This window comes from Heloderma suspectum, chromosome 11 (assembly GCF_057233095.1).
Source record: "Heloderma suspectum isolate Gila_16-S chromosome 11, 16-S_ref, whole genome shotgun sequence".
Taxonomy (NCBI): Eukaryota; Metazoa; Chordata; class Lepidosauria; order Squamata; family Helodermatidae; genus Heloderma; species Heloderma suspectum.
In genome coordinates, this window is record NC_139468.1 from 22278174 (window position 1) to 22302756 (window position 24583).

General features: G+C 44.7%; 2 protein-coding genes across 9 annotated transcripts in view; one reads left to right on the top strand and one right to left on the bottom strand.

Moving 5' to 3' along the window:
• Window positions 1-1230, bottom strand: part of COPS2 (COP9 signalosome subunit 2) — a 30041-nt gene extending 28811 nt beyond the window's left edge. For all 6 annotated transcript variants that reach the window (XM_084817144.1, XM_084817139.1, XM_084817143.1 and 3 more), the window contains exon 1: window positions 1159-1230. In XM_084817144.1, coding sequence (XP_084673270.1) covers window positions 1159-1212 — 54 coding nt within the window. In that variant the 5' untranslated portion in view covers window positions 1213-1230. The remainder of the gene's footprint in view (window positions 1-1158) is intronic.
• A 167-nt stretch (window positions 1231-1397) lies between these two features.
• GALK2 (galactokinase 2) overlaps window positions 1398-24583 on the top strand; it is a 102525-nt gene continuing 79339 nt past the window's right edge. For 2 of the 3 annotated variants that reach the window (XM_084817135.1, XM_084817137.1), the window contains exons 1-4: window positions 3942-4181; window positions 6335-6423; window positions 9931-10054; window positions 20051-20141. In XM_084817135.1, coding sequence (XP_084673261.1) covers window positions 4129-4181; window positions 6335-6423; window positions 9931-10054; window positions 20051-20141 — 357 coding nt within the window. In that variant the 5' untranslated portion in view covers window positions 3942-4128. Of the gene's footprint in view, window positions 1598-3941; window positions 4182-6334; window positions 6424-9930; window positions 10055-20050; window positions 20142-24583 lie in introns of those variants that run through there. The other variant, XM_084817136.1, reaches the window with a different exon arrangement.

Here is a 24583-nt window from a genome sequence, read left to right on the forward strand (position 1 = left end):
ACCATTAGAAACCTGCAGAAACTAACAGTGTCTGACATTACACATACATTTTTGCCTAAAGGAGATATAGAATGATGACTTTTCCACTGTAGAACCTGATCCTATACATGTTTACTTGAAAGTTAAATCCCACCAAGCACGCTTAGGATGCCATTCCAGAAGTACCTGGTGAGCTATTTCAAAATAGAAAGTCATCATATTAGAGGCAAACAACTACAGATATAAGATTTTAAAACTCTGCTCTCCCCTGCATAGAACATAAAACCACAAATTCCCAGAATCACCCATTAGATAATACATTCTTACCCAAATACTAATAAAGCGATGCCCTACATATTTCAAAATACTCATATCCCTGCTCATTTTTAAAACACCAACATTATCTCTATTAAATTAAGATCACTGCCTCTCTAAAAAAAAAAAAAAAAAAGCACGTTTCCTTTAAAAAATACAAGATGTTGATTTAGGCTGCAAATAGACACACACCACAATTCACTGGCTGAAAGAGGGAGAAAAAAAAGAAAAACTGCGTAAGATACATTACGGGTAGTACGTAGTATAAGCCAGATTTCCAGTGCAATGTACCTCAGGCGAAACTTGAGAAAACAGAATCGGCTACGAGGAGAAATCCTTCTGCTTTCCCATTTCTCCTCTCCCTTACCTCTTCACCCCTGAGAGCACCCGGGCAAAGTTGACAGGCGCTCAAATACGAAAAAAATCAAGGGGCAGGTACTCGCTTTCCTCCCTAGTTCTGGGGTTAAGCACGTCCCAGGTTCTTTAAGCCTCGGCCCTCAAAATCCAAAGGAAAGGGTCTTGAAAACAGGGGCCCACGCTAGTTGGGCCTGAGAAGGGGCCTACGTGGGTGACTTCAGGGTTTCGTTTCCCCTATCAGGGGGGTGCGCGGGCGGAACGGATAGAAAGGGGGTGCTGCCCTCAAAGCATTCCCCCTCATACGCTTTTGCTTTGCCCCGCTTCCCACCCCCGGGCCAGGAGAAGGGGAAGGAGGCTCGCCCTGTCACTGCACCCAGAAGGGAGGGGAGCGAAGGGAAGCACCCCAGGAGGGGTCGTGGCCGTGAGGGGAAGGCTGGGGGAGACCCTCCCGCGCGCGCAGCTCGGCCTGCCCCGCCGTCCCTTCCCTCCTGCAGCCCCCGACCTTACCAGGTCATAGTCCTCCTCATCATCGCACATGAAATCATCCTCCATGTCAGACATCTTGGCCGGAGGACGCGCGGGGGGAGGGGAAGAAGGGGGCGGGGGGAGGGAGGAGAAACAGGCTGCAGCCAGCCCTCTTCTCCCACAAGCCCCCGCGGCTCCTCCTCAATGTGACTCCGCTCTCGGGGCTGGAGGCGCGAGGGACGGGAAACCCCGTCCGTCGCCGGCGCGCCCCCGTCATCTTCGCTCGGGAGCGTGGCGAGCACGGAGCCTAATTGAGGGCGCACCTGGCCTGCGGTTGGCAACCGGGACCTTAGCAACCAGTGGGGCCCAGTCCTCCGGGGCGCCGCTGAGGCGCTTCGGCCGCTCAGCTGTATGCGTCGGTCTCCCCGCCTTGATAGTGACGCACGGGGGTGGTGTGTCCCCCTGCGGGTACCACGGCCAGGTGAAATTGAGAGGGGGGGGGAAGGAGTAAATAAATAACAGACGCGTTTCGCTCAGGGGCTGCTCCCGAGGGGGTTCTTGTGCCTATAATGAAAGCAGCGCAAGCAGAAACAGAGATGTGTTTCCAGGCTGTGGCATGGGAACGCAGGGATGAGGAAAACCGCCCGTTGAATTTCTGAAGGGTTTGGCACCTGTGAACAATGAAGACAGCGGAGGACATGGAGCTATGTGGATGATACATTTGTTGTTGTTCAGTCGTTCAGTCGTGTCCGACTCTTCGTGACCCCATGGACCATAGCACGCCAGGCCTTCCTGTCCTGCGCTCTCTCCCGGAGCGTGCTCAAGTTCATATTCATTGCATCCAGAGCGACAAAAACATTGTTTTTGGTACCCCCAATACTTTTTTTTTGGGGGGGGGGGAGAGGCAGAGAATCAATGTGCCACATCAAAATAGGACTCGAGGGCAGTGCTGCTTCTGAGCATATGCTGCTTATGCGTATTGAGGCTCTTGGGAACACTTTTGCTTCCCCTTCGGCCCAAGCATAACAAATGGAGATCGAGTTACGCTAGTCCACCTTGGAATTCTTTCCCCATGTTTTAATTTTTTCATTCGTTCGTTTCATTTCTATACCGCCCAATAGCCGAAGCTCTGTGGGCGGTTCACAAAAATTAAAACCAAACAGCACACAATAAAACAATTTAAAATATATAGAACATTAAAACCACAATATAACAATACAACCACAATAAAACCTAGCAGCGGTGCAGGAGTTTAAAATACAGATTTAGAACCGCAAAGCTAAAAGCCTAGAGAGCTGAAATGCTAAAATGCCTGGGAAAATAAAGAAGTCTTCACCTAAAATGGCAATAGCTTTTGATGTAAAAGCACATTAGGCCACTTGAACCGCTGTAAGATGTGGCCCTGAAAGACTGGCGTGGAAGTTCTATTAAGAATATAAGAAGAGCCTGTCTTGATCATTTGAAAGATCTATCCTGCTTCCTGCAGTAGCGTGCATCAAATTCCTCTGTGAAGTCCACAAGCCGGACTTGAAGGCTATAGCCTCTCCTGCTGTTGCTTCCAAGCAATTAATATAAAGTGGCAAACTGCCTCTGACCCTAGCCGTTCTATATGTCTGTCATGACTAGTAGCCGTTGATGGACCTATTGTTCATGAATTTGTCTAAGCTTTTAAGGCCATCTAAGGGTCTAAAAAGACTTTACTTTAAATCTGTGTCTAGCAGCTATGTCTTTTTTCATTTTTTTATTCTAGAGTAGGTGCAAATCTTTAAAATTCCCCCTGCCCCTTATCCTTCATGCCTAGGTTCCTGATCCAGATCATCCCTGTGCCTACTCTAAAGTAAGCAAAAACTGTAACTGCTAGACACAGCTGTAAATTAATGTCAGTTTTGGCCCTAAATTAGTGTCCATCACAAATGTTGATATATTTAATATTTAAAAGATTAAAATGAGGTATAAATAAATTTAGCAATCTAATATTAACATATCTTAAAAAGATTTAGAGAATGCAAAATTGGAGATAAGGAAATTAGGTATTTCTCACCCACCCACCCCAAATATTGGACGAAACACAGGAGCAGCCATGAAGATGGTTGGATTGACAAGATGATGCAAATATGAATTATGAAACAATATGTGTATCTATATCTGCAACTGGAAGTTGTTCGAGTAAACTATGTTGTACAATTATCAGTGTATGATTTAAAATTTTGCAAGTATAAAAATAAGCTGGTAACCCTTACCGCATCTTGTGGTAGTGAATTCCATACATTTATGTATTGAGGCCAGTGGGACTTAAATCCTGTTAAACATTTATGCTTGGGCTGCTAATTAACCCAAGGGTGAACAACGATTACCCCATGGATGAACAACGCATCACAATATAAATGAAAGGAAGCCCTTATTTCCATAAGGGTGCAATCCAATCCTATGCATGTTTAGATGGGCAAAACTCCTACAAATTCCCAGAAGTATAAGAAAATGTCCTACATCTCCCAGTTCCCCAGCCAGGCTAGCTGGCTGGGGAATGCTGGGAGTTGTGGGGCTTTTTCCCCGTCTAAACATACATAGGATTGCGCCCTAAGTGGCATAAGTGGATGCTCGCATCGCTATTCTATTTTTCCTGATCGAGGAGGAGCCTGAGATGCAGCAATTAGATGCTTTTTCCCGCTTCAAAATATTACTCCACCGCTCGGGTGAACTGCTAGGATGGGCTGTCGTGTGAATTTCTCCGACACTTTTTCTGCTGGGAGAGGCTCGCCGTTTGCAGGACTTTTATTTGCCCGGGCAGGTTGTTGTCACAAGCTATGTCTCTAGTGGATCTGGGCGGAGAATGTAAGGAGGAAATGCCGCAGCAGGAAGGGCTGCTGCTGCTCCATTTCTCTTTCTCCGTGTCAGAAGGAAGAAGTTTATGTACACCAGGATCTTAGCCTTTGGGTTTTGCCCGCTAGGTAGAGGAGAAAACTCGCACCGCTGTCATTTCCCCGGGTGTGCCGCAGTTTGGAGAAGCAAAGCATGGCCGGAGATGTCCCCGCCACCCTCTCGATCCAGCTGGTGGAGGAGCCAAGGTGCGTGGCTGACTTTCCTAGAGCCGCTCTCCAGTTCCTCCATCATTAATAGCAACACCAACAAAATCTTATCCTGCAGCTGCCTGGCATTGGTACTACACAGTAAGAAACATTGGGTTGTATCCAATGTGAGCTTTACTTAGAACAGACCCATTCAAATGTATGGGACTTCAGTTAGACTAACATCGGATACATCTCCTAGGGCGGGGAGGGACGGATCCAAACAAGTTTGTGCTGTAGACGTGATCTTTAAGGAATTATGCTCCCAAACGTCCATCCTGTTGAATGCTCCGTCTTCTGTCAACCACAGCATTGCTGCAGTCTGTGCTCTAGAACAGCCTTTCCCAACCTGGTGCCCTCCCAGGATTTTTAACTACTGGCAAGGCCTGATGGGAGCTGAAGTCCAAACCAGCTAGAGGGCACCAGGTGGGGGAAGACTGCTCCAGAATGAAACACAGGTTACTTGCTCCTTGATATGTTGTGCGGTGCAATCCTGTGCATATTTACTCAGAAGTAAGTTCCATTTGTTTAGTGGGGCTTACTCCCAGGTAAGTGTGCATAAGACTGTTGCCCTAGTCACCTTTTTGTATTCAGTGTACATGGTACGTTACTGAATTAATTTATTACATTTGCATCCTATCTTTCCAGTGAGCTCAAGGTGCCATACATAATTCTTTTCCCCCACCCCCTCCTGCCAGTTTTATCTGCACAACAACCCTGTGAGGTAGCCATGGCTCAGTGGAAGAGCATATGCTTTGCATGCAAAACGTCCCATTCTTGGCATCTCCAGGTAGGGCAGGAAAAGTCTCTCATCTGAAAGCTTGCAGAGTTGCTGCTAGTCAGTGTAGACAATACTGAGCTATATGAAATGATGGCCTAACTTGATATAAAGCATCTTCCTATATAGCAGGTGTATGGTACTTCAGACCCAGGGGCAAATCTGGCCTGCCTGAGGCCCTCACCTGGCACCCCAGGGTTTCCCAGAGGGTCATGCCCCTTTCCCCAGCCACCAATTGTTTGGTGGCTTCCTGGCCAATGTGCAGTTTTTCCCCATTCTAAAATGGTGAAATGCCTCTCCTAAGGCTTACTTACTGGCAGTAAGAGCTTTAAGCTAAAATATGCTGTTATTTTTGGCACTGTGGCTCCTCCCCCTTTTGCCTTAGGCCCCTCCCACCACCGAAATGTGGCCCCCGAGAGTTTCCTTGAAATGGAATTTGGCCCTCAGGCTGAAAGAGGTTCAACACCCCTGCTGTATAGGATCATAGGATTTATACCAGGTCAGAGTAATTGTCCATCTAGCCCAGTTTTGTCTGTTCTGACTGGCAGTGACCAGACGGGCCAAAGCTCAGTGGGCAGAGCACATGCTTTGGACGCAGAAGGTCTCAGGTTTACTCCCTGGCATTTCCAGGTAGGGTAGGAAAGACTCCTGTCTGAAACCCTGGAGAGCCATTGCTGCCAACCAGTGTCAACAATACTGGCCTAGATGGGCCAATGGTCTGACTCAATAGCTTCCTATGTTCCTGTGTTTTCACAGTTCAAGATGAAGATGTTTTACATCACTTGTTACCTGAGATACTTGCTCCCTGGTGGTACCAGGGACTGAGTCTGCGACCTTCCATATGCAAAGTATATACTCTACCACTTAGCTACCCCCACAGCCGCTGGAACATATACCATTCTCCACAATAATGAGCGTAGCTGGGGAATGCTGGGAGTTGTAGGACTTTTTTCCTGTCTAAACATGCATAGGATTGTGTCCTTAATCTACAAAGCTGGAGCCGGTTCATGTTTTCAAGATTTTCAATATTTGAACGGGTGGTATATAGACGCCGCCTTTGAATGGATATTTCCTTGGATAGCTGATCCGCTTTTGTTGAAGCTCATCTATAATTGCTAGAAAGTTGTATTTTCATATATATGCATTTCATATATATTGATTGCTATGAATATATACAAATCCGTGAATATATATATTAAAAATCTGGGGAGAAAAGAAAAGAAACATGCATAGGATTGTGCCCTTAGTCTACAAATCTGGAGTTGGTTCATGCTAAGCTAGTCTAAGGTTTGATACCTGTTGGATTGTATCACTTGAAATGTATGCTGGTTATCTAAAAATACAGTATCTTAAAACATGCCAACCTATTTTTCAGATTGCTCAAGCTAAAGAAGATGTTTGTCTCTAAATATAAATCGACTCCCAAGTTTTATGCTCGAGCACCAGGGCGAGTCAACTTAATAGGTAAAAGACAAACAAATGGGGTGAAAGTGAATTCAGTGGATGATATCCATAAACACTATTGGTTGTACAAAACTTTCACACAAAAGTATGCTTTCAGGCACTGCATCTTGTTGGCTCTACCTCTGAGATTTCCACACAGTTACATCAAGCGATATTAGAACAGCTGGAAATCACGAGAGATTCATGATATTTAGGGAGCAATCTTTTGGCCCCTAGATATTGTCTGAAGGGTCATAGGATATTGGGGATTCCCCCTCTGAGGTCGGAGACAGCACTCCAAGCTCAGAAGGGGGAGTCAGAAATCTGCCCCCCGCCCACCTACACCCCCTTGCAGCTGGTGCAGAAAGAACCCTGCTGTCTGGCCTCCGAGTCTGGAAAAGCAACCTTGGAGAGGGGGGAAAGGGGGTGTTTTGATAGGCAGGGAGGGTAGGAGACTGGAGAGGCCAGGATACGAGCTATCCTGTGGCCTCTCCAGACTCTTCCCTTCCCCTCCAAAGCGCTGCCACTAGATGGACAAAAAAGCCCGCCTAGCAAAAAAAATGCAGGGCGGAAAGGCAGGGAGGCAACCCTGTTACTCTTCTTTATTGGGAGAGGGACAGAGGGAGTGCAACCCTGTTACTCTTACTCAGTCTCTCAGCAGCTTTTGATACTATTGACTGTGGTATCCTCCTGGACTGGCTCTACGGGTTGGGAAATGGGGCACTGCACTATCTGCAGGGTAGGGTGCAGAGAGTAGCATTGGGTGGCTGTACCCTGGCCCCCTGGCAATTATGTGTGCGGTGACACAAGGTACCATTTTGTCTCTGGTACAATTTGACAGATATTAAAAAGCCATTGAGTATAGGCATTAGGAATTTTGGGGCAAGGTGTCACCAGTATGCTGATGACACCCCGCTCTATTTCTCCATTACATCTGAATCAGAAGAGGCCATGCATGACCTGGACCTGTGTTAAGACGCAGTGGTGGGCTTGATGAGGCCAATAAGCTGAATCTGAATCCTGATACTGTGGGTAAGTGGTTCCTGGGTCTGGGAATTAGGGCATTACCTGTTCTGGATGGGGTTGCACTCCCTCTGAAGGAATGGGTATGCAGTCTGGAGGTGCTTCTGTTCATCAGTGTCATTAGAAGCCCATGTGAGTTCCATGGCACGGAGGGCCTTTTACCACCTTCAGCTGGTATGTCAACTGTGCCTGTTCCTGGACAATGATAGCTTAATCACTGTGATCGATGGATTGGTTACCTCGAGACTGGGCTACTGTAATGCTCTCTGTGTGGGGCTGCCCTTCTCATAATATATGATCAAATGAATCTGCCTCATAGTCAGACCCTTGATTCAGAGTATTATCGACTCTGACTTGCAGAAACTCTCACATCTCAGGCAAGCTCTTTTTAAGCTCTGCTACCTGATCTCCTCTAAATGGGAGCAGTGATGTAGTGGAGACAGAGCTCACAGGGACATAGTGCCAGCACTAAGTTTCTTATTAGCAGGGATGCTGACATCATCTGCCACTCCCTCAGAATTCTCCGTTCCCTCTGACCATAGCTGCAATTCTCACAGTAGTTGGGAGGAAATGGAATTTCCCAGCAACCATATATTGTTTCTTTTTGTAATACAAAATATTTTGGGATGGCTTGGTTTTGAATGGGCAGTTAAGACCAGAATGGGCTTTACAAAAGTCCTCCTCCTGGTAGAGAATAAAATGGCTAGAACTGGTTTGTAGATACAGATTAGTCTGAATTTTTGGACTCTCCTTGGGGTTGTGGCTATGGGGACTGTCTCATAATGAGCCCTCCGCACTTCAAAATTTACCACTGAATGGAAATGAACCATGTGCTCTATCTTTATTTATTATTTTTATTATTAAATGTATTAATCGCCCATCTGGCTGGTCACCCAGCCACTCTGGGCGATGTACAACATATAATAAAACAGTTTAAAACAATAAAATTCTACAATAAAAACATTTTCTAAAATACCCTAACCCACCCCAAATGCCTGCCTGAACAACCACGTTTTTAATGCAGGCGGAAGCTCATTAAAGAGGGGGCATGGCGGAGTTCCCTAAGGAGGGAGTTCCACAGAGTGGGGGCCACCACAGAAAAGGCCCTCTCCCTCATCCCCACCAGTCTTGCTGTCCTGGCTGATGGGACAGAGAGAAGGCCATCCGAGGCTGATCTTGTTAAGCAGCCTGTGTGGTGTTGCTGGAGGCGCTCCTTAAGATAGGCTGGGCCGGAACCATAGAGGGTTTTAAAGGTCAAAACCAACACCTTGAATTTGGCCCGGAAAACAACTGGTAACCAGTTCAACTCCTTCAGCACTGGAGTGATGTGATTTCGCCAGCGGCTGCCTTTAATCAGGCGAGCCGCCGCATTCTGTACCAGCTGCAGCTTCCGAACCGTCTTCAAGGGTAACCCCACGTAGAGCGCATTACAGTTGTCTAAACGAGAGGAGACCAGGGCATGTACTACCGATGGCAGCAGATGGTCGGGAAGGAAGGGGCGCAGCCGCCGTATCAGATGGAGTTGATACAGCGCTGTCCGGCTCACAGCTGACACCTGAGCCTCCATGGACAGCTGGATGACCCCCAGGCTGCGGACCTGGTCTTTCAAGGGTAGCCGTACCCCATTCAACACCAGGTCAACATCCCCCAGCCTCCTCTTGTCTCCCACCAAAAGTACCTCGGTCTTGTCAGGGTTCAGCTTCAGCTTATTCCTCCCCATCCAGCCACTCACCGTCTCCAGACATTTGGACAGGGATTCTACGGCCAACCTTGGTGAAGATTTGAACGAGAGGTAGAGTTGCGTGTCATCTGCCTATTGATGACACCACACCCCAAACCTCCTGTTGATATCATTAGGTATACTGGAGAATATTTCTCATTTCATTTGACCCTGGCTTGTTCTCACTAACCATAGTTTAAACAGAGAACTTAAACAGTTCTCCGAGTTAGAATATCATGGGGAACTGTGGTTTGTTTACAATCAGAAGCAGAAATTTCAGATCTCCTTGTGGTCATGAATGAGGAGGACAGGGGAAGGGGGAATGAGTGAGCCTTTCTCTGCAGTGGCACCCACCCTGTGGAATGACCTCCCCTCTAAGGTACATCAGGCCGCTATACTGGCATGTTTTAGGCATTTATTGAAAATATATATGTTTGCTTTAGCTTCCCCCGAGCCATGAATTACCTTTGTACCAAACCCATCATACTATTGTGTATACTATTGTGTGTGTACGCGTGTGGTCCTTTTTGTTTGTTTTGTTTGTTCTTATTCTCTTGTAAACTGCTTTGGGATTTGTTTCAAATGAGAAGTGGTATATAAATAATGCTAATAAATAAAACCTGAACTGGGCCAATACGTAAACTGTATATTCTAATATATTTGATAGAAAATGGCTCATGTATGAATCATACCATGTCCTATTTATTCAGACGAAAAGGGGTTATTCTGCTGTTGCTGATGAGTTCCAGACTGTTTCAAAACCTTGTTAATATTTTTGTTGGTAGGTGAACATATAGATTACTGTGGTTATGCTGTGCTCCCAATGGCCATAGAGCAAGATATACTTATAGCAGCTGAACCTCTAAGCACTCCAGTTATCCATCTGGCCAATACGAACCCTTTGTACTCGTAAGTGTTCTATTTATTTCACTTCTTCTTTTTCTCCTCCTCCTCGTCATTATTATTATTATTATTATTATTAATATTACACCTTATGGTTTATAGGCACTATACAACAATTAAAAAACAATACAGTCCCTGTCCACTTGCAATCTAATAGATAAAAGTATAAAAGGAAAAAGGTTTGAAACCATGGAAATTCACAGCTTGGAAGTGGAATAGGAAAACAAGCAAATTTGTAGTGCAGTCCTATACATCAGGGGTGCAGAACCTCAGGCACAGGACCAAATCCAGCCCACCTGGGGTCCTAATCTGGCTCTCCGTGATTTCCCAGAAGGCCACACCCTTTCCTGTGGCCCCCGCCATTTCCCCCCAGACTGACAATTGTTTGATGGTTTTCCAGATTTTGTGCAGTTCATTCCTCATTCTAAAAGGTTGAGATGCCTCTCCTAAGGCTTAGTTACTGGCAGTAACAGCCTTAAGCTAAAATATGCTGGGATGTTTGGTATTTCGGCCCTGTCACTTTCGTCTTCGGCCTCGCCCACTGCTGGTATTCACTCCCTGAGAGCTTCTCTGAAACAGAATTTGTCCCTTGGGCTGAAACACCCCTGCTATGCATGTCGACTCAAAAGTAAGCCCCATTGAGTTCATTGAGACAGACTTACTCCCAGGTAAGTGGGTATAGGACTGCAGCCCCAGATACTCATTCTTCATACATTTACATAAGTGTTTTGTGACTATATGGAATGGTAGGACTGAGGGAGGAAGGACTCGGGGAGGAGGAGCCAAACAGTAGTTGGTCCCAGCAGTGCCATTGGAGTCGGCCATGCTGCCTCACCTCTCCCTCTGCTTCAGCAAAATGGAATGACTATTAATAAATTGCAGGTCTGGGACAAGGAAGCTCGTCTCTTGTCAGAAGCTTTTCAGCATGTAACTTCTTTGCTGAAGGAACTGCACTGCCTGCCTATTCGCTACTGGGCCAGGTTTAAGGTTTTAGTGCTAGTGTACAAAGGCCTAAACAACTTGGGACCAGGATACCTGAGAGAGGGCCTTTTTCTTAACCAACCTGCCCGGCCACTGAGGTCATTGGAGGGCATGCTCCTGGTGGTTCCACATGGGCCTATGGCCCAACTCGAGTCCACCAGGAGAAGAGCCTTCAGTGTGGTGGCCCCCTTTCTTTGGAATTCCCTGTTGGCAGGCACCAACACTGTGCTGTTTCCAGCACCTCCTGAAAACTGCATTGTTCCAGGAGGCATTCCTTAATTGACCTGTCACAGTTTTAATTGGTATTCTGTTTTTTAAAATAGCATAAATTTTAATTTGGTGTTTTAATCTTTTTATCTGTTTACTATTTTATCTCTTGTGTTTACTGTTCTGAAATCTAGATATTATTTATTTTTTATTTATTTATTTATTTATTTCATTTCTATACCGCCCAATAGCCGACGCTCTCTGGGCGGTTCACAAAAATTAAAACCAAACAACACACAATAAAACAATTTAAAATATATAGAACATTAAAACCACAATATAACAATACAACCACAATAAAACCTAGCAGCAGTGCAGGAGTTTAAAATACAGATTTAAAACAGCAAAGATAAAAATTTAGAAAGCTAAAATGCTAAAATGCCTGGGAAAATAAAAAGGTCTTCACCTGGCGCCGAAAGGAATACAACGTAGGCGCCAGGCGAACCTCACTAGGGAGCTCATTCCAGAGCCGGGGTACCACAGCAGAAAAAGCCCTCCTCCTAGTAGCCACCCGCCTCACTTCCTTTGGCAGGGGCTCACGGAGAAGGGCCGCTGATGATGATCTTAAGGTCCGGGCAGGCACATATGGGAGGAGGCGATCCTTCAGATAACCTGGCCCCAAGCTGTTAAGGGCTTTGAATGTTAACACCAGCACTTTGAATCGGGCCCGGAAATGGACTGGCAGCCAGTGCAGCTGGAAAAGTACTGGCGTAATATGAGCTCGCAGGCCAGTCCCTGTTAACAATCTTGCTGCCCTATTTTGGACCAGCTGAAGTTTCTGGACCGTTTTCAAAGGCAGCCCCACGTATAACGCATTGCAGTAATCCAGACGAGAAGTTATCAGAGCATGGATAACTGTAGCTAGGCTATCTCTGTCCAGATAAGGGCGTAGTTGGTATACCAGCCTAAGCTGATAAAAAGTGCTCCGTGCCACTGAGTTCACCTGTGCCTCAAGTGACAGTTTTGGATCCAAGAGCACCCCCAAACTACGAACCTGATCCTTTAGGGGGAGTGCAACCCCCTCCAGAACAGGTTGAATATCACCTAGCCGGGCAGACGAACCACCCACTAACAGTACCTCCGTCTTGTCTGGATTGAGTTTCAGTTTATTAGCCCTCATCCAGTCCATTACCGTGCCCAAGCACTGATTCAGAACAGCCACTGCCTCACCTGGTTTTGATGAGAAAGAGAGGTAGAGCTGGGTGTCATCTTCATATTGATGGCACCTCAGCCCACACCTCCGGATAACCTCCCCCAGCGGTTTCATGTAGACATTAAACAGCATGGGGGATAAAATAGAGCCCTGTGGAACCCCATGGCACAATTGCCATGGCACAGAGCAATAATCCCCCAGCACCACCTTCTGGAATCGGCCATCCAAGTAGGAGCGGAACCACTGTAGTGCAGTGCCTCCAACTCCTAACCCAGACAACCTATCCAGAAGGATACCATGGTCGATGGTATCGAAAGCCACTGAGAGGTCCAGGAGAATCAACAGGGTCGCACTCCCCCTGTCCCTCTCCCGGCAGAGGTCATCCCACAGGGCGACCAAGGCAGTTTCCGTTCCAAAACCAGGCCTGAAGCCCGATTGAAATGGATCTAGATAATCCGTTTCATTCAACAGTGCCTGGAGCTGTCCTACAACCACCCGCTCAAGCACCTTGCCCAGGAAGGGGATGTTGGCCACTGGCCTATAATTGTTAACATCCTCTGGGTCCAGGTTAGGCTTTTTCAGGAGTGGTCTAATTACTGCCTCTTTTAAAGTGGCAGGCACCACTCCCTCTCTCAAGGAGGAATTTACAACCTCCTGGACCCAGCCGGACAACCCCTCCTTGTTTGATTTAATAAGCCATGAAGGGCAAGGGTCAAGCACACAAGTGGTCGATCGGACTTGGCTAAGCACCTTGTCCGCATCCTCAGGCCTCAGTAACTGAAACTCATCCAATAAAACTGGACCAGACGGTGCTCTGAACGCCTCTACCAATGGAACTGCATTAATGGTGGTGTCCAATTCATGACGAATCTGAGCGACTTTATCCTCAAAGTGCTGTGCAAACTTGTCACAGTGTGCTACCGAGGGTTCCACTGTCTCTCTCCCTGGCCCAGAATGTAACAGGCCGCAAACCACTCAGAAAAGCTCTGCTGGACGACACTGAGAAGATGCAATGCTGGTGGAAAAGAACTGTCTCTTTGCCACCCTCACCGCCACAGAGTAGGCTCAATAGTGGGCTCTTACCTGTGTTCGGTCAGACTCAGCACGAGTTTTCCTCCACCTGTGTTCTAGCCGTTTCCCCTCTTGCTTCATTGCCCTCAGCTCAGGTGTATACCAAGGAGCTGGCCGGGCTCTGCTCAGAGGGAGAGGGCACTTGGGCGCGATCGTGTCAACCGCCCGAGTCATCTCTGCATTCCACAGAGCGACCTGGGCTTCGACAGGAGCACCAGCCATACCAGCAGGAAAATCCCCCAGAGCCCTCTGGCATCCATCGGAATCCATTAATCTCTGGGGGCGGACCATTTTAATAGGTCCCCCACCCTTGCAGAGGGGAAAGGCCGCCAGGAGTCTAAACCTCAGCAGGAAGTGATCTGACCATGACAAAGGGACAGATGTTAATTCCTCCACTTTCAGATCACCATCCTCCTGCCCAGTCGAGAAAACCAGATCAAGCGTGTGTCCTTTTATATGCGTTGGGCCGATGACATGTTGGGACAGCCCCATGGTTGTCATGGCGGCCATGAAGTCCTGAGCCGCCCTGGATACAGCGGCCTCGGCATGGAAGTTGAGATCCCCCAGGACGATCATCCTAGGGGTCCTCAACACCAAGTCCGAGACCACCTCTGTCAGCTCAGGCAGGGAGTCTGATGGGCAGCGGGGTGGGCGGTACACCAACAGAATCCCTAATCTGTCCCGGGTAACAAGGTACAAACACTCAAGATCTGCACTTGAAAGAGCAGGAAGCCTGGAGAGGGAGATTGAATTCCTATAGACCACGACAACCCCCCCTTCCCGACCCTCAGGTCGGTGTTGGTGCTGCACCGAGTACCCAGGAGGGCACAGCTGGGAGAGAGTGACCCCTCCCAGTTCCCCCACCCAGGTCTCAGTAATACATGCCAGGTCAGCCCCCTCATCCACAATCAAATCATGGATGAGGGAGATTTTATTTTGGGCCGACCTGGCATTCAGCAGCAGCACCACCAGACCCGAGGGCAGGCTGGTAAGGCTGCCAGGAACCATCAGGTTGGGGGAAGAACCAGAAGAGGGGACAGCTGTAAGGTGTCTAGCCCCTCTTCTCCTCAGCTGGCCTGTTAACCCCCAACGCCATACCTCCCCCTGCCCGTGACCACAGTTATGGTGGCACCTCCCCGACCCCCTGAGTCGCCCAATAGTCCTCCCAGGCACATATTAAAATGTTAGGGTATAAAATGCACAACAGTTTAAAAGAATATAAAAGATAAGAGATAAAAGAGAACAACAGCTAAGAAGGAGCAGATAGATATGGAACGGTATATAAATATTGTAAATAAATAAATAAATAAATAAATAAGATGAGCCAAATGGCAGTTGGATCCAGCTGAGCCAATGGAGTGTCTCGACCAAGTTAATTTCCCAAACCAGTTGTGTTAAATGCTGAGATGGGAATAAGGCCCAAAACGCTTGCAGTGCGGTTTTGCTGTGCTGCTTTCCAGTGATGTTTTTGTGTTGTAGAGCCCCTTAGTGCTTAGAATAACAAGTTACTCATAAATATGAGAATGGCTAGATTCTATCCAGGCTTTCCCATCTCCCAGTAATTTAAACTTGTTATTGTGGGTATCATCATCATCATTGTTATGCAGTTTTTATGTTTGAAATTCTTTTGTTTTTTTAATGTCCTTGGTTTTTTTAAATTGTTTTAAGGTTTTATTGTTTTAAATCGTTGTACACTGCCTTGATGGCTGTTTAGTAAATAAGGTGGTATATAAGTGTTAATAATAAATAAAAAATAAGTCATCCAGTCCTGTAATAAATAAATACTGAGTTTAGTGTGTTCCTGTGCTGAGACAGGGCAGCTTAGAATGTATCCAGAATGTCCCTGTCACGGAAAACCCATTGTGCCAGCAAGTGCAATTGGCATTGAGCTGCAGATGGAGTTGTTCTACAGGAGGCTGTTAATCTGCTGTATCTACTTTCGGTTGCATCGCAGAATTGAGAGCTGATCATTACAGGAAGAGAGTTTCCTTTCCTGCTTTTCTGCTACATAACCTCTAGGCAGCATTGTGGTATAGCAGAATAGCACAAATACACAAGTAGAAAAGGTGTTTTCTTTTGGTTTTACAATTAAACACCACACTTTCCCAGCTCTAAAAAACGTATTGAAAGTGTTCTTTAAAAACAGAAGCAAAACAACATCGTCTAAAAACCTGTAAAGAACCATGAGCAGGGAGTGAGCGCATGATAAATGCCTCGTATAGAAAATCCCATCGTTTATGTTAGCACAACATCATTTATGTTTGTGGTAGTGCAGCGTTGGATACTACCCAAAGAGATGCAAAGCCTGCTTGAAAGAAAGAAACAGTGAAATAATACTTTATTTAGATATAAATTCACATGGCTTAGTGGTCAGATCTGCAGCATTGTTCAGGAAATATATGAAGAAGTTTCAGTGTTAAACTTGATTTAATATGGTGGTTTAAATCACTTTGGTTTAAAACAATCCACCCTGTTACCATAGGAGGAGGACCATCTATGCTGTTGTGTGTGGGTGAGTCACTTTGGTATATTGAAACACCCTTGTTCCATGGGTATCATACAGATGGTCACACAGGTAAGTTATTTAACAAGTGTTTTCTCTTCTGCCCTTTTATCCTCCCTGTCGGTGTTTGGCAAGCATTCCTACCTGCTCATTTCCAGCAGCCCAGCGAGTTTACAGACCTGTGGGAGTTGTCTGTCTTATCAGATTGGGCTGTTGTCCGCGGTCACTCTGACCCACTGCAGTCCAGTACCGTGGGGAGAAGGTGGCAAGCTGCAGCAGCTCATCACAGCTGCTTGGGCTCCTTGCAGGAAAGGCAGAATAATGTCATGTCATGTAATAAATAAATAATTTAAAAATCCAACAATAACCAAACGTGAACTAGCCAACAACTAGCACGGTGGGAACTGTAGGACTTCTTGTGTGTAAACATGCATAAGATTGTGCCCAAAGTGTCATTAAAAAGAAATAAGGGAAGTGTTTGTGGGGAATAGGTCATAGGTGTAAAACAAATTCACTATCAGAGAAAAGGGCTGCTAATAATGGGAATGGAGTTGGGAGATGATGGTTAGTGTCAGGGTGGACACTGAGCCCATAGAATCCCAGAGTAGTTCTGATTCTGAGGAAGAGCAGTCACTCCTGGGAGAGGAGCACGCTCCTCTTTCCCAGGGCCAACAGCTGACGGAGATTCCTCCCACCAGCATTCCTAGCTTAGATAGCAGTCCAGGGAGTGACAGAGCGCGGATAGCAGACATGGTGGATGCGCGACGCTGACGCAGAGAGCGGCGCCAAATGGAGGGCGCAGAAAGGAGGCGTAGTGCCCGTTTGGCACGCAAACAACGGCTGCGCCCAGAGGATCCAAGGGAAAAGGGGAGGGACTCTCCCTAGTCCTTAAGTTCAGGGGTCTGCCAGTGATTCCCTTTCAAACTGGGACCAACTGTTCCAACTTAGGGCATAGGTACTCTGCTGCTCAGATCTAGTTGCCACCTGTAGAGTTGTTAAGTTATAAAAGAAGAATAAAGCTTGGAAAGGAATCCCTTTGTCTGTGTCTGGACTTGGCTACTGGATTAGACTGAGAGAGGCCTCCAAGGAGCTCTTGATAGTTAGGAAGATGGTAGACACTGATCGAAATCCATTGTGAAAAACTCATTGGTACAAAGATTTGCATAAGAAAAGCAGAACTGGAGCAAAAATAGTGATGGGTCATGAAATATGATGTGGACAGGGCCATCCCCTGATGATTTTCTGTAGCAGATGTCCCGCACTCCAGATCCCCCAAATAATAACAACACTTGTTGGACTGGACACATCCTACAGTAAGTCTTCAACCTGTTGCAGAGTCAGGCCCTTCTCTTATCCCACATCTGCACTGGAGGCCTTGCAGAATGATACAGATGACCAAACTACCCCAGGATGAGAGCGCTCACCTTGGGTTAGTTTTGTCGTATGTACAGGCTCAATTAATCAGTTTAAAATAAGAACTGAGTCTCTTGATTAGTAACACTGGGTCCCAAAATCTTCCGCAGCTGAACTCAAAAGGATTACTTTCTTTCAGGCAACTCTATGATAAGATTATGGTATTGATAATTTCCAGGGCATAATGACAATGTCAGTTTTTTGTTCTCTTTGCAGCAGTTTCCCCCTTCTAACTCCTTTATTTGTTTCCCCCAATTATAGTGTATCATGCTTATGAAGATGGATGCCTGAATTGAATGTGCCAGTTTAGAAGACAACATTTCTTTCAGTCTTTTGGGTTTGAGGGAGGCTGCAAAACAATTTTAATGGTCTGCATACCCAAATCATAACATTTTAGTCCATGGGGCAACAAATAATACCATATAATCATCCCTCTTTGGTTTATTGCTTTGTTTTTGAGCTTTTAAAAGAAAGAAAATGCACAGAAGAAAAGAGATCTGTGTTTATTTTGGAGAGGAGGGAGAGAAGCAAGCAGCTGACTGCAAACTTACTTTGTGTGGCAAACAATAACAACTGCTAGCACAAATCGTGATTTCCGTTAAGAGTAATTTCTCCTTTTTGTGGTATTGCATTGCCTGAGAAGCATTAAAAAATGGAAAAACTATCTGGGCTATAAAGAAAACTATGGCCTGGCCATACATTATTTTCACCTACCCAGAATTCTCTCTGGGGAGAGGGTGTGCGAGCAGACCATAACCTCATGTTCCCCTCTCTGTGCCTCCCCCTCTCTCTGTGTGAGGAAAGGGGCAACTCAAGTTGAAAGACTGTGTGGTTATTTGAATGCAGGCTCTCCCCTGACCCTAAAATTAAACCTGTTTTCCTCTCTTCATAGTGAAGAGAGCAGGGAAGGGCCAAAGAAAAGAGAGCAGAGGAGGTAGGATAAATCTGAGGCCTGTTCCCAATCACTCCTTAGTGGCCTGTTCCCAATCCCTCCTTAGTGAGAATCTTGTGGCAGCGATGGAGAAATGTCCAACAGGTTCCTCGTAGGGTCTTATTTCAAGTTCTTAAATATTGTAGTGCAGCTTTCCCTTTGTACCCTCTGGATGGGATTTCAACTCCCATCGACCCAGCTACCATGGCCAAGGGTCAGGAATTCTGGAAGCTGTCTGCATTACAGCACTAGCATCTAGCAGAGCTAGCCAGCTTCTTCTTAACCAGCCTCTATGGCATCCGATATACACGAAACATCAATTTTTGTTGAATCAACCTCCATTTTAAATCTACAGAAATAGTACATAGGCAGCTAAGAAATAGTACATAGGAAGCTAAGGCAACTTTCCATTGATTAGGCTGTATACAGCATTCCAATTCCCTTTTCCATTCCTCTCTAACATACTAATAAAATCCACTTTTTGATGTAGGCATGCCCTGTGGTGCCTTCTTTCTGGTTGGAAGTTACTGCCTGCATAAATGTTGTTCTTGAAAAAGCTGTGATAATTGTGGATGCTCATGTGCTTTTAAATTACAGCCCTATGAAGTGGGGATCAATAGATGGACAGCAAAAGTGGACTCAGAGCCCTAACAATTGCAAAGAGACTTATACTTCAAGCCTGCTTGAAGTCTGCTCTTGCTGCCTTTGAACATATATCCTACAGTCATCAATTTTGTCTGGATATTTAGATATATGGTCTGCTTATATTAATGGATATATTTGAAACAAGTGTCACATCTTTTTTTTGTTTTTTTAAATTGTTTTGTGAATACTTATTTCAAATGGATATGCCTTGTGGGGGTACTGTGGTGGTGGTGTTTGTAGTCCCCCCTCTTTTTGCTTTATTATAATTGCAAACAACATTAAAAGAGGAATGCTGGAAGTTGTAGTCCAAAACATCTGGAGGGCACCAGTTTGGGAAGACTGCTGTAGTGTTTGCCCAATGTACATTGCAGCTACAATAGCAGTGTTATATTGGTTGGGTGTAATCCTGAAGATATTTTATGTATTATTCCCCTCCCCACCATAATTTATAATCTGCCAGCCAGCCCACCTGTGGGCCCTTGTGTTGGCTAATGATTCAAGTATCAAATAACAATAATACAATAAAATGTATTAAATTGAAAAAGGAAAACAGAAAGCTGATTGACAACAGTCAGAATGAATAATTTTTAAAAATCACATCAGCAGCCTCCTATCAAAAAGTCTCCTTAGATAATAACAGTATTCATTTATTTACAAGTATTTGTATAATTATTTGTACAAGCAGTTTTAGTCCTCAGCTCTTGAGCAAGCTATTTGGAAGAGCACCCCTATGTAGGGAATCCCACAGGAAGGAGTATAAAGGTCACCAATAACTCTTTATTTTAGGTTGCATCCTTCATAATTTACTTTTACCTAGACTATAATTTTAGGCCACCAAACTTTTAAACCATAGCAAGAGAGAAGGGTGGGAAGCCAGAGTTGATGAAAATAATGTTTTGTTGAAAACACGTTGACAAAGAAATATTGTGTTGCTCCTTTTCCAGCAGGTGGCAGCAGCAGTCCATTTATATTTTTGAAAGCAGGAAACCTATTGATACCCTTCTAGACTTACGTTCTTTTCTGTTTTTCATTTTCTAGGGATTTTAGTACAAATGCTAATAACATTGAGATTAACAGAACAAAACCTTTGTGGCACAACTACTTCCTATGTGGATTCAAAGGAATTGAGGTAATGCAAATTTACTATGCACCATTATTATAAGTTGTTGTTATTGTTACATAAGTGTTTTGTATATGTGCATCATTATATTTAAGTTTTTAAAATAAAATAAAATAAAATGCATGATGTATATATTTACCCATATGATGTATCATAACTGTAATACCGTACAGCTGTAATACCATCCTTCAATATTCTTGGATGTAATTGGTTGCTCTCTCTCTTTTTCTTTCATATTTTAAGCATTAAAAAGTTGGCAGTTCTTGCTAAGAGTCCTTGAAAGACTCTTCGGAGCTCCAATAATAGAGTAGAAACATATTAATAAAATGTAACTGTAGAATATGATCAACATTTCTCTTATTTTATTATACACTGTTCTTTGGGTTGCCAAATCACAAAGTGGAGATCCCATTTTTCCCTTTAAAAGCCCTGGGACAGAGGAAGAACAAGGAAGTACTGTAGCTATTCACTATCATGCTGTCTTGGAACATATGAAGGGATGAGATTTCCAGGTTGTCATTTTAACCAGATTATGCAGTGGTTCGCCATTTGTTTTATTAGTAAAGACCACATTTGGTTCATTATTCATGCATGAAAAATCACATTTAATTATCCACTCATTAAAAGAGCATTCATTTTATTACTTATATTCTCTCCCCCCCCCCATTGGCATAGTATTAAACCTTGTTTTTTGTGCTGTCTGCAGTGGCAACAGAACTGTCCCTCACTGCATAGCAGCCACCATGTTATTTACCCGCAGTGCTCCAGATAATGCATTGTTCAGTGTGTGGGGAAACTGGTGGTGCCATATTTTGTTTTGTGGGCAGCCAGTGTTCCACCCCTCCCCCCACAATGCCCTGGAATGGGAGAACATCCAGGGCATTGTGGGTAAATAACATGGCAACCACCAGGAGCTGCTACCAGAAATAGCTCTGCTGCCATCACCATTGCTGAAGAGCAGTAAGCCCCCACCCTATCCCCAAATGGCAGAATTGGGATTCGAGACTAGGACTGCCATTCATACCCATTCATTTCTCTGTACATTTGTTCCAGAACACATAAAAATTGAACCACGTAGAGCAATTTGGTTCAATTACCTTAATTTGTTCCCAAATGCATGCACAGTTCTATTATGTAGCAGATTTCTAAATGGTGAGAAGGGAATCTTGGTAGTATTAATTATGTTGATGCAGATGTGACACTAAATTGAAATCACAGAAGAAGGGAGGAAGGATTTGCTCCAGAGAGCACAGGAGGGAGGGGAAGCGAGTGTGCAAGTTTGTGGCCTGTTCTCGATTGCTTAACTGCAGCTAAGAGATCAGCAGCATTACTTCTTTTGTGCTGGGCAGATAACATGGCAGCATGTATAGTGGCACATACATGTAGCACTGGGATGCCTTTACGGCTACAGTGCTCAGCAAGCTGACTTGGAAGTAAATAGCATTGGTGTCCAATTGAGAGCTGGAGTAGTCGAGTGGCTAAGAGTAGCCAGGAAGTCCTTGAATCACATTGCACCTGAGTTGTGAACTCATTAGATGACCTTAGCCAAGCCACTATTCTCTCGGACTAAACCCATCTTCAGCTTATGGGGATAACGATACTGCCCTACCATAGAAGGCTTTTAAGATGTTTATGAAGCACTTTGAAAACTAGATACGTGCTACATAAATACTAACCATGATCATTGTTCCATTTACTTCTGCATAAACATGGTGAGGATCAGACTGCAAAAGCTGTTAATTCTGCCCAACTCTTCTATTTTTGTTGTGTTTCACAAATGGCATTTGCTTAAATTAAACAACGTATAATTAAATCAAAATGCTTGTAATTAAATTTAAAGGGCCTGCCAATGAGCTAGTCTTTTACCTGTCCATCCTGTAAAACTATGTTCTTTCAGGTAGCCGTGTTCTACAGGTATTGGGACAGGGAGAGCAAGTAAACTCCAGATTCATTCCTGTCTACCTGCCACTTGATTAGCTCCATAATGAATACTGATAGTAAATGTTTATTTGAACCCATTTGGGTCTCTTGTTTTTAAAACAACACAAGTTGAAGGGTTGCGTGACTTCACGCACTGGTTTTGCTTTTTGAAAAAATAATAATACAACTTTGAGGGGAGATTTGTACCTCCAAAACGAACGTCTGCATAAAGGAAGGGTATATAAAATAGTGCTCAAAAGAAAATAAACACAAATGCAACTCAAGCCCTTAAGAGTCACATTCAGATGCAAGATCTGAGAGAATCCAATGCTGTAATCTGTATATATTATAATGAACATGTTATACTTTTGGAAGAGACGTGCTGGGAGCTTGGTAAAATCCACCTTTCAGTTTTGAGTCGAGACACCCTCCTTTTCCCTCCATTTAAACATTGCGTGATAAGTTTGCAAGTCTGATCCACTTTCGAGGCAATTTGGTTGATCAGTTTCTGATTTAGTATATGACTTGGATTTCTCCCTTCCCTCCCAGTCTTGTCTTCTGATGTTTTACATGGCATTGGCAGAAATAGTCTTTGAGCGAATAGTCTGTATGTGTGTCTAAGAAGGGGAATTTTTTGTGGGTAATTTGTGGTGTTGGACAGAACGTGTTTAACTAGAGCTATTTTCTGTGGGTGTTGCAAGCATTCTGCCATTGCTGCCTAATACTGAAATTCTGTCAAGATGGGGGAAATTAGACCTTTTAAATAAACGGGGCTCTCCAGAGATTGCAAACTTTTTCTTGGAAATACACAGCTTAAGTGTAAGAACATAAGAATTTGATTTGCTGGATCAGAGCAGCATTCTATTTCTAGCTGCGGCCAGCCAGATATGCTTCTGGAAGCTTATGAGCAGGAGATGACGCTAGCAGCCATCTCCTATTTTCCTCCAGCTTTTGGTATTCAGAGGCATAGTGCTACTGAACGTGGTGCAGGATGTCTCTGCTATCATCGTTTCCTCCATTATTTTCCCACAGTCCTTTTAGGCTGTAATCCAGGAGAGGGGAACCTTTGGTCAGAGGGCCACATGAAGACCTTAGCCTAGTTTCACACAGACATCTGTTCACTTTGCAAAACGCCACCCACATTGGTTCATCCTCCACCCACTTTTGGCTCTGCCTATACCCACTGTTAGAATGAGGGCCCCCAATAGGTTTTGACTGGCATAATGCAGAACTCGACAGGAAAAAAAGGTTCCTATACACACCTACTATGGCGTAAGCTCCATTAAATACAGTGAAACTTACTTCTGAGCAAATATGCGTAGGATTGCATTGTTAAGATCCTTCTAACCTAGTGGCCATCATATACCAGTGGGTTCTCAACTGTGAACAGATGAAGCTTCCTCATGCTCAGCTAGTCCATCTGGCTGATGTTGTCTGCTCTGATTGGCAACAATATTTTCAGCCTTTCTACAAATTTAGCAACAGTCCTTGTTAAGCTTTTATCCATCGTTTAATTTTAAAAAGCACCAATTAACATGCCACAGGTTTGTCCATAGTCAGATGAAGTTTCTTGAACCAAGCTTCCCTCTGAATGTCGTACAACTGACAAAACAGTAAATAATGGAGTAACTGTGCAGTCCCATACATATCTACTTAAAGTTCAATGGCATTCAGTCCTATATATCTCTACATGGAGTTCAGTGGCTACAGGATTGCAGTTGCTAGCCTAAGTTTTCTCCCAAGTTTCAAATACAGAGCCGAATTTCACAGCTAATATTATCCAGTCTTGTAGTGGTCACGAACTGTGTTCTCAAAGTATAACTCAGCCTATTATCTGGGAGCGATACTAAATCTCAGGTCTCCAACATGGTGCCGCAGATACCTCTCTTGGTTCTCGTCAGGCTCTCTGCTCCTCCTGATTTTTATTTTATTTCTTAAGGGTTTTTTAAAAAAAATTTAACTGGGAGGTTTATATGCTGCACTTAGAATCCACCTGTGGCTTGTAATTAGGTTCTTGGGTAAGTTACTTATCTTTTAGTCTCACCAGTTTGCCTATTTGGAAATGAGTGTTTTCTGACTGGTTATGCCCACTATGGCAGCCATTTTGTGAATGGGCAAGTCCCCATAGCTGCCATTTTGTGAGAGCGCCCATGATACTCTCCTTAAATTCCAAATGTGCCTCCAAAGGTTTTGACCTCTGTATGAAATAATCAGGCCTATGTTTCCACTCATTGCGATTTGCAAAGGACAGGGCAGATTTTATTGGGCCTCAATTTCCCAGATTTTCTGTTTAATTCTATATTTCAAGTATGGATACACCAGACTATCTACAGAACAAAAAGGTGGATATATGGAAAAGGGAATGCAGCAGGAATACAAGGAATTATCGGAAAACTGAACAAAGCTCCTGGAAATGCATCTTAAATGGTTGTTAGCCACTGAAGTAAGGCCCCATGTCTGTTTCACATGTGATTGTGAAAGAATGAATCATTTCCATACCATCTGCAGTGGACATGTAAAAAATCTGACGC